Consider the following 10830-nt stretch of genomic DNA (forward strand, 5'->3'; position numbering starts at 1 on the left):
CCCCCCAGCCCCCTGCCCCCCCCATCGGCCCCCCCCCCAACCCGATCAGGGGCGGGGCCAGCCGGCCAATCTCCCGCATCCCCTCCCGACACTGGCCTGACCTCAATCAGTTCCCATCACAGCGAGCCGGCCAGACCCCACCCGTGCATAAGGCCTCTAGTCTATAATAACCCCAAAACCCTAAGCAAATCACTGTCAGAACTCAACATACATCCTTCCAGATCTTTTCCTGTTTATATATATTAAAATATGTCATATTTTCTAAGCTAATAAAATGAGATTATACTCAGGATGCTGTTCTTGAGTCAATATCCGTGCATTTTGGAATGACACCCTGAGAGACAGGCATGTGGCAGTCACCACACCAATCAGATCCCCTTCTCTGAACTAATACCCACGGGGATGGAAGCAGCCAGAACAGGATCATCCAGCAGGACAGAAGGCCCATAAATTGCTGCAGCTGAGATCCTCCACTGAAACCTAATTTCCCTTTGTTTTCAGCTTCTGAGAGCTCCGGGTACCCGTCTTACAAACACTGTTTTCTTATTTAAACTGCACAGAATTCATATCTGTTGTTTGAAGTAGAGAAGGGCTCATAATAATACATTAACTTGCCAGGCACTGTTCTAAAATCTGTACATGTATTATCTCACTTAATCCTCAAACAATCTTATGCAGTAGATACTCCATTTCTGAAAAGAGAAAACTGAGGTCCAGGCAGATTAAATAAAATGCTCCAACTCACAACTATTGGTTGTACAGCCAGGATTTGAACTCGGGCTGGCTGACCCTCTAATTCCTAAATTATAAAACCTCCAATTAAGCTGTTTTATGACCTGCTTTTTTTGGTTAAGAATATCTTTCTATGTAGTCAAATACATCTTTTTCTAAAGGCCATATTAAATTTCATAACATAGATTTTCCTAATTTAACCAATTACCTCCTACATTGGGAAGTTTAAGTTGTTTTCAGTTTTTTAGTATCATGAGTAAGTATATAATAACTGTCCTCTTGGTTAAACTTGAAGGTACATCTTAACTTACAAATAGGTCAAATTTTTGCAATGGATTTGTCAGGTAAAGGGATCTACACCTTTTTTTTTCCCCATTCTATTATGTATTGTCAAATAATGATATTTGTTTTCAAAGCCTGATAAGAGATATGAAAGGGAGCCCAGCCGGCATGGCTCAGTGGTTGAACATCGACCTATGAACCAGGAGGTCACAGTTCGATCCTCGGTCAGGGCACATGCCTGGGTTGTGGGCTCAATCCCCAGTGTGGGGCATGCAGGAGGCAGCCGATCGATGAGTCTCTCTCATCATTGATGTTTCCATCCCTTTCTCCCTCTCCCTTCCTCTCTGAAATCAATAAAAATATATATCAAAAAAAGCAATATGAAAGGGACAAAGTTGGTTTTTCTTTATAAAAGACTATTTCTGCCTTTGAGTATCCATGTGTGTTTACATACTCAGAGTGGAGACAATCTGCTCTGCTAAGAGGCTTTAAAAGAACCAAAAAGGAAGGCAAAAAGACTGTTTTTCAATGTTAACTGGTGTAGGATAATCGAATTTTCCCAATCAATAGCAAACTCAGTTCAAGCCCAATGCGTCGGGAGCTCCTGAGCCCAGCTTCTTATTGCATCATGTTTTCTGAGGCAATTCTAAAGGGCACTCACTCAGGGATCAATTGTGAAAAAAGTTAGTGATGAGCAAAGTTGTTTCTGTAACTTCTGAAGCCTTTCCTTTGCACTGGGCTGCCTCAAAAATCAGCACCTACATTATGTTAGACACCAGTTAAATCAACACAATGATGGAATTATTTGTGTGCTTACTTCTTTTGTGAGACCGACGTTCTCAGCTTCCTTTTTCAGAAGATTACTCCAGTACAGTAACTTCCTGGGAAGATCAGGCTATCTACTGTTTTGCTCTGTGAGTACTAAGATACTCCCCAGCTGAGTACAAAATAAAACCGCAGACCACGCTGACCTTGAGGGCTGATGCTGTACCATTTCATGTCAGCTGGAGGCTTGTGAGAAAGATGATGTCCTAAAGAAGCCACCTGCTTATAAATGGTCAGGCGGAAAATGTCCCTTTAGTGAGAATACTCTGCCCAGTATGTCCTTGCAATAGTGGACAGTTAAGCTGGACATAAAAACATTCTTTGGGGCACTGGATAACTGAAGACAAAAACATAAGTATAATTTTCCAAGATCCTTTATGAACTGGAATTTTAATATCTAATAGGGAAAACTACCCCTTAACTTTGATCTACTCAAACAAAATACGGTTTTTAAAAAATATTTATCTTAAAACTATTTAAAGGATAAGAACATATTAGCACAGTCCAGTTGAGTAACCCTGGCAGAGTCTATCTTGCCACGGTGACAATGATTATCTCACAGGGACAGATAAAGTTGAAAGGGAAAACACGAGTAAACATTTACTGAACACAAGCCCTATGAAGAAAGAGCTACCAGAGGAAGGAAACTACAGAATATGGAGATAAAATGAAGCATTTCCAGAAAGTCCAGGGAATCCGAAAATAATAACAAGAAGAAGACAACAAATCAGCCCTAGCTGGTTTGGCTCAGTGGATAGAGCTTCGGCCTGTGAACTGAAGGGTCCTGGGTTTGATTCCAGTCAGGGGCACATGCCCGAGTTGTGGGCTCGATCCCCAGTGTGGGGCATGAAGGAGGCAGTCGATCAATGATTCTCTCTCATCATTGATGTTTCTCTCTCTCTCTCCCTCTCCCTTCCTCTCTGAAAACAATAAAGTATTAAAAAAAAAAAAAAGACAACAAATCAGTTGGTTGAGGTTTCAACCTAAGGGGTCAAAGACTCTCAGGTCCCCATCAGAATGAATCAGGACACATCACACATCACTCTACCTCAGTCTCCCGTCCGTTCATCTTATCTGGCGATAATCCCCAAGTCCAATGCAGCTCTTGAGGGGAGGGGGAAGAGGCAGTGCAAACAGTGCAGGGCTTGTCTCTCACTGAAGCCCTCCCCAGCAAATTCATGGGACTCAAGAGACTCTTTTGTTGTTGCCTCATACAGAGCAAGTTTGGTTAACCCACGGAATTCATGTAAGTTAGGCCTTTCTGGCAACAATGACATGGGTTGAGTTTCCTGGAAGATTGAGGAACTCACCTAGGGCATGGCTACAACTCCGGCAGGATTCTGTTAGGCCGACAATCATCTGCTGCAGATCGGTTCTGGGGGGAGTGGGAGAAGGGTTGGGGTTTTTCCAGCCATTGCATTTACAAGACTCCTCGGCCTAAAAAAGAGAATGGGGAGAGAGAGACAATATTATGCTATAGGCAGGAATAGACTGAATGTTTTACGCGAGTACAATACACACTGGCTCTGTGACACCTACCCTCTCCACTCCTGACTTTATAATTTTCTAAATATGCACAGGCAACAAAAAGAGAAAAGACAAAGAGGGTGTCCGAATCAAGCATTTTGGGTTTTGTTGTTATTTTGTGGGTTTTCTGCTGGCTGGAATCTGAGTACTGCAGCTCAGACAGCAAACCCAGACACTTAGTACCAATGTCCCAAGCAAATGCCCATGGAGTGGCCCATTCCAAGGGCGTCCATCCAAAAAGTTTCCCAAAGCGACAAGCCAGACTCCGGAGGTCCCTGAACACAGCTGGGGCCCAGGCCATGGTGAGTCTTGCTGGCTCCACGGCTCCAGCTGCAAGTCTGTCCTATGGACCAGAAGAAAAACCCATGGGAATGAAATTAGCAATCTAAGGGACACGAAGAGGGACACGAAGAGGGACACATCCAGCTGAAGCCACACTTGCAGGATCTTCCAAGTCCTGTGAGGGCTCCTACCTTTAGGAATGGAGAGGGCCTCGTTATGTAGTCTGGGGTTTCTACCTGTGTCTATTTTCCAGGTGTCCTGTATAGAACACTCTTATTTTAGCAACACTTGCTAGAAACATTCCTTCACATTTCCCACTAACTCTTGACACTTCCCTGCCCTCTTAGAGAACAGTGAATGTGATTTAGCCTTTTTGTGGTGACTTGGGTTATAAAGTGGAGGACAAGCATGGAAAGATATCAATTCTTTTCCATTACTCTACCAAGCTACCACATTGAGTACGTCCGGGGTCATAAGGATTGACAGGCTAGCATGCTTGCATTGAGTGATTCCAGCCATTTATAATTCTTCTACCCATTACCACTCCACTGCTCTCCCATTTACTTACTACTTCAATTCTGCTGTGGTTGGGAAACCAGGAAATGTTAGAGTAACATGTAACATGTGCTGATTCATTCTGGGTGAGAGCCTTCTATGTACACTGTCCAATAAGGTAGCCACGAGCCACATAAGGCTATTGAGTACTTGAAATGTGGCTGGCCCAAACTGAAATGTACTGTAGATGTAAAACACATACGAGACTCAGAAGCCTAGTGCCAAGATGAAATAAAATACCGCATTAATAATCTCCACATTAATTATATGTGGGAACATTGGTATTTTAGATACATGGCGTTAAGCAAAGATATTAAAGTTCATTTGACCCGTTTGTTTTCGCTTTTTTAATGTGGCTGCCGGAACATTTAAAATTACACATATGGTTCACATTATACTTCTACTGGACAGCACTGGCCTGTAAAACAAATTGCATAGATGCTTGTGCTTTGGGCTTTGTGTTAGATCTTTGTACCCTCAGAGGTCTTTTCTCCCTGCACTGGTTCCCCACCCCATCCCCTGCCGTGCACCAGATTGCTGAAGTTAGCAGAAGTCTGACTTGTAGAAATTACAGAACGGCTGCTGCCTTGACCTCATGCAGAAAGTTCTCCCCAAACAGGGACAGTTCCTGAAGTGTGTAGATTGTGTGAAGCGTAAAAAGAATAAATAATTGGCAAGCCAGGAAGGGTCAAGGTGGAGGAAGGAAAATCCTTCCCAGTGGGCCCTGGGAATCTAGCCAGCCTAACCTGATTGCTTTTCACAGTTCATCACAGTGAACACGGAGAGGCAGGACCAAAAGGAGGACCTTACATCAGCAACCTCAGCAGCACAACCTCTGATGCGCAGTTCACCCTCTTTTGTTTGGCCAGGCATCAGGCAGGACCTGGCTGCTCGGTCACTAGGTTGAACTGGGCCCTGAGATTCTCTGCAAGGAGCCCTCCACCTCTGCTGCGACTGGAAGGATCTCAGGGGCCGTGTGCTTGAGGAAGACTCTCGTGTGAACTTACACCCCAGAAAGCAGCCCCATGATCCTTCTAGAAATAGAGGAAACCAGCCCCACTGTGGACCACTCCCTTCCTCATAGTGGAGTAACTACTTCAAGGGCCCCCCAAAGTCTCCAGCGTTCCTGAGCAGCTGGCTTGATCTGAGTGCCCTTTCCAAAAGGCCTTTGGTTAGAGAAAGAAAAATGATGACAAAACAGCCCCAACAAATCAATTAAGTACAGCAGGTCAAACCTCAAAGGAAAACACTGTAATAGCCAGAGACTTTGAGTTTGGAGAACAGCACTCTAAGCCAAAGAACTCCTATGCATGTGGAGTTATGAGATATGAGACCGGTGAGACTCACCAGAAGCAGTGTGACCTAGGGGAAAGGTAGGGGAGGGGGTAATAACTCCTTTGTGTTAGCATTTTCTAGGATTTTTATGACGAGGACAGAACATACGTAGTTTAAAATTCCTAAATTATTGCTATAAGCAAATATATAAATAAAATTACCCTTCCCTTTTTTTATTTATGTTATTTATCTTAAAAATTCAACCTAGCCCAGATAGTGTCACTCAGTGGTTGAGCTTTGACCTATGAACCAGGAGGTCATGGTTCAATTCCAGGTCAGGGCACATGCCCAGGTTTCGGGCTCAATCCCAAGTAGGGGGTATGCAGGAGGCAGCCGATCCGTGATTCTCTCTCATCATTGATGTTTCTCTCTCTCTCTCTCTCTCTCTCCTTCTCCCTCTCCCTCTCCCTTTCCCTTCCTCTCTGAAATCAATAAAAATATATTCTTTAAAAAAATTATGTAGATTGGTACCACGGACTATTATGCCATCTTTATGGAGAGCAAGGCTATTTGTGCTGACATGGACAATGTCTAAGTCTTTGTGAATGGCAGAAAAGCAAGCTATAGAACAATACATAGCATAAAGTAATTATGCTCTTAAAAAAATACATGAGTGCCGAAACCGGTTTGGCTCAGTGGATGGAGCGTCGGCCTGCCGACTGAAAGGTCCCAGGTTCGATTCCGGTCAAGGGCATGTACCTGGGTTGCGGGCACATCCCCAGTGGGGAGTGTGCAGGAGGCAGCTGGTCGATGTTTCTCTCTCATCGATTTTCTGGCTCTCTGGCTCTCTCCTTTCCTCTCTGTGAAAACTCAATAAAATATATTTTAAAAAAAAATACATGAGTAAACAATTTAAATATATATGTATGTGGATATATAGAGGAACTAGATAGATATACACTTATGTGGGGGGGCAACACTGGGGTAGGGGAAGGGACATTCACATTATACTATGTATTCTTCTCTATGATACTCATATTCACAGGCTGCTTGCTAATTTTCTTTAACATTGATTCATCTGAAGAAAAAAATTCCGATGACAGTAACACAGCGCAGCATAAATCAGTTGGTGCGAGGGATGGTAGAAACCACATCCTTATCACAAACCACATTTAAGAATTTAAGGATCCAAAACATTTCTCCCTGTGGGGTTGCTTTTATAAAGCCTCTATCCCCTCACTGAGGTCCAAGCCAAAAAATGACAAGCTTGCAATTCTTGGAGAGACAACACAGATTTTTTTGAAAGATTTATAAATTTTAATTTCATTATTGCAACAGACTTACAGCAATCAGCCCAGAAAGAAATTTATGCCATTTCTTGTCTTAACTTGGCAGAGAATAATGGCGGTGTTCGTGGGGGCAGATGAATGGGTGGGTCACGAATCTCCTGGCAGAGAGACTTGTAATAATAAAGCCTTGTATTTCCCCTACTCAATATAAAAATGTTACATCCCAAACATCAACCACACTTACTGATGTGTTTGATGAATTCTACCAACAATAAACACTTAGGCTTAAAAATGTAACTGAATACTTTTCTTTCAAAACTGGCTAACTTTGCTTCCTCCACTGAGTCTTGGGATCCCAGTAGCTTTTACAAAGTAGATTTTTATTTGTTTTGTTCAGAACGATGGAGACTTTCCCCAAATGAATAGAAAATTCCCTAAAAACAAAGAGGAGGATGAGGGAGAGAGAGAGGAAAAGAGTGAGGGAGCAAACAACAGGGCAAATACTGAGGAGTACAAAAGCTTTGTCGTACACACAGCACTCCAACTGTGTTGGCCAATACATGGCAGCCAGCCACATGTGGATACCAAGCCTTTGAAAGGTGGTAGGCCCAAGTTCAGATGTGCTGTAAGTGTAAAATACTGGATATCAAAGACTTAGAACCAAAAAAGGGGAATGCTAAAATATCTCATTAAAAATTCTTTTACAGCGCTAGCTGGCTTGGCTCAGTGGATAGAGCATCAGCCTGCAGACTGAAGGGTCCCAGGTTCGATTCCGGCCAAGGGCACATGCCTGGGTTGCAGGCTCGATCCCCAGTAGGGGGCATGCAGGAGGCAGCCAAACAATGAATCTCTCTCATCATTAATGTTTCTCTCTCTTCCCTCTCCCTTCCTCTCTGAAATCAATAAAGAAATATATTTTTTAAAAAAATTCTTTTACAGTGATTACATGTTATAATGCTATTTTGGTATTGGGTTAAATAAAAGATCCATCTGGAACCTCAGGATGGGACCTGATCTGGAAACAGATACGATTACTTAGGGTTCTTTTTTAAAAAAATATATTTTTATTGATTTCAGAGAGGAAGGGAAAGGGAGCGAAAGATGGAAATATCAATGATGAGAGAGAATCACTGATCGGCTGCCTCCTGCATGCCCTCTACTGGGAATCGAGCCACAACCTGGGCATGTGCCCTTGACCAGAATTGAACCAGGACCCTTCAGTCTGCAGACCAGCGCTCTATCCACTCAGCCAAACTGACTAGGGCTACTTCGGGTTCTTGAGATGACATTATCCTGCATTTAGACTGGGCCCTAAAACCAGTAACTGATGTTTTTCTAAGAGAAAGGAGAGGGAGATTTGGACACCTCAAGTCACAGACACTCATGGAAGGCAGCCATGTGAAGCAGAGGCAGAGACTGGAGCGCTACATCTACGAGGAACTGCAAGGATGGCCAGGAGCCACCAGATACTAGGAAAACGCAAGGAAGGATTCTCCCCAGAGCCTTCAGGTTGAGCAGGCCCTGCTAACACCTTGACCTCAGACCGCTGGCCTCCAAATCTGTGAATAAAGGAACTTTCTGTTGCTTCATCCACCCTGTTTACGATCATTTGTTATGGTGGCCGCAGAAAACTAATATATCTGGCTACTTGAAAATGTGGCTTATATTATAATCCTATTGGACACCACTGTACTAGAGTTTAGAAGGAATCCACGCCCCAAACCCAAGTCTTCGCTACGGACCCCAACAACTTAGATACAAAACAGTCCCAACAGTTCTTAAGTGGTTAAAAGTGGTTAAAGATATTCCCCATTGAGATAGTTGAAAGTCCCTGGGGCTTTGCTCACTTGTTTTAGAATGTTTTTGGGTAGGATATGAAAAGCACTTCCTACAAGTGTACATATGTCATGCAACACTTCGAAACCCAAGTGCACATTTTTAACGCATGTGGGACTTATTGCCCAGTTTACTAAAGAGGACACACTTAATCCTTTAGAAAGCATTCGAACGTTATCCTTTAACTGCCAGCGAAGCATTTCCCACCAGATGTTCCATGTTGCTGCCACCATGCCCCTGGCCTTGGCTTTCCTATCTCCTGTCCATATGTTCAGGCCTGGCCGCTGTTCTTTGAGATAAGAGGTCTCCCTTCAAAACACCTTTCCCATGTCTCTCCTTAATGAGGCAAGACAGCTGCTGTCTCAAGGAACTCCCAAGGGGAATGGCTTTGCTGTGTAATAAAGTACCAGCTGAAGGACGGCCTTTTAGGGAGTATGCTGCCAAGCCAATTACTGCAGCAGCTAGCACCCCGGGCACAAGGAGGGGAAGGCTGCCCTGATGACTTCACCTACCCCCAGAGCAAGCCCCTGTACACGTGGCAGAACCACACAAGAAAAGGCCACCGCACTGCTTTCGAGGGGGCTAGGATTAAAATGTTTATGCCACCACAGGATCCAGGGTGAGGGGTCCAGAGAATGCCACAGACTCTGTCATACCAAGACAGAAGCCAGGATGGATGGTGAGAAGGCAGCTAAACTGGATAAACAAGTGATCGTGACCCAGATGACAGACGGGGAGCAGGGCGCCTGCAGTTCACTCGGTGTGAATGAGTAAGATGGGTGTGAAGATATTTGGGTAACATCCAGAACAAAAGAAAGACAGCCAAGCTGTCTAGTAAGATTCTGTCATGCTTAACATACTGGGAAGTCATTATTTACTGGAATACTTAAGTCGGTGACAGGGATGTCTCACAGCAAGAATACACCAATAGGAAATTTATGGAGTAGAACTGTGAGTTCAACATTTAGTAAGCACCTAAAATGAGAAATGCGCTTGAATATTTGTGGGAGGAAGGTATTAATTATTCCCAGCATTCAGAAGACCTAAGATTCTGAGGATCTAAGAGACTTGCCTGAGCTTATTCAGTGCATCCTGCAGAAGCACTGAGTGCAGGCAGATAACTGGGCCTGGGGTGGTGTATGGTCCTCTCTCTATTTTACTACCTCTCTGCTCCAGGCCGGACAATGGCAGAATGCTTAAAAGCCAGGGACCAAAACAACAGTGAGATACAACTTCACACTGATGAATGATGTTGCTGTGGACAGCTGTGTGTAATCACTGTGTGGAAGCATGTTTTCATTTCTCTTGGGTTAGAAACTAGGAGTGGGTTTGTCAGGTCATGTGGTAAATTTACGTTTTGCATTAAAATATATTTTATTTGAGTTGTAAAATACACATCGTGTCCAACCTGGAGCAGAGAGTTAGTGGAAACAACCTGACTGTCCATCAACGGGTGAATGCATAAACAAAATGCGGCATATCCACATATTGGAATATCACTTGGCAATAAAAAAAAGAATGAAATGCTGATACGTGCTACAACATGGATGAATCTCAAAAAACATTATGCTAAGTGTAAGAAGCCAGTCACAAAAGACCACATACTATATAACTCCATTCATATGATTGTCCAGAAAAGGTCAATTTATAGAGATAGAAAGTAGATTTAGCAGACTGGAGCTGGGCCACAAATGGGGTTGACCACGAATGAACGCAAACACATTCTGGGGGTGACAGGAACTTTCTAAATCTGGATTATTATAATTATACAACTTAGTCAATTTCCTAAAAACCACTTAACTGTACACTTAAAATCGGAAAATTTTATGGCATAGAAAGTATACCTTAGTGAAACTGTCTTTTAAAAAGGCAAGAACTGCCCAGCCAGGCATGGCTCAGTGGTTGAGCATCGACCTATGAACCAGGAGATCATGGTTTGGTTCTCAGTCAGGGCACATGCCCCGGTTTCGGGTTCAAACCCCAGTGGGGAATGTGCAGGAGGCAGCCGATCAATGATTCTCTCTCACCATTGATATTTCTAACTCTCTCTCCCTTCCTTTCTGAAATGGGACTACATCAAAATAAAAAGCTTCTGCACAGCAAAAGAAACCATCAACAAAACAATGAGCCAGGAGCTCCTTCTTCCGCCGGGCCTCCTCCTTCTCCTTCAGCTCCCGCTCCGCGTCCTCACGGGCCAGCTGGGCCAGGCGCTCCTGGGGGGTGGGGT

The 10830-nt window shown here is 43.8% G+C and overlaps 1 protein-coding gene across 2 annotated transcripts in view; it reads right to left on the bottom strand.

Moving 5' to 3' along the window:
* KAT2B (K(lysine) acetyltransferase 2B) overlaps window positions 1-10830 on the bottom strand; it is a 78588-nt gene that overhangs the window by 59713 nt on the left and 8045 nt on the right. For both annotated transcript variants that reach the window (XM_015568076.1, XM_015568077.1), the window contains exon 2: window positions 3150-3276. In XM_015568076.1, coding sequence (XP_015423562.1) covers window positions 3150-3276 — 127 coding nt within the window. The remainder of the gene's footprint in view (window positions 1-3149; window positions 3277-10830) is intronic.

The sequence above is a fragment of the Myotis davidii genome, unplaced genomic scaffold, assembly GCF_000327345.1.
Source record: "Myotis davidii unplaced genomic scaffold, ASM32734v1 scaffold962, whole genome shotgun sequence".
NCBI lineage: Eukaryota > Metazoa > Chordata > Mammalia > Chiroptera > Vespertilionidae > Myotis > Myotis davidii.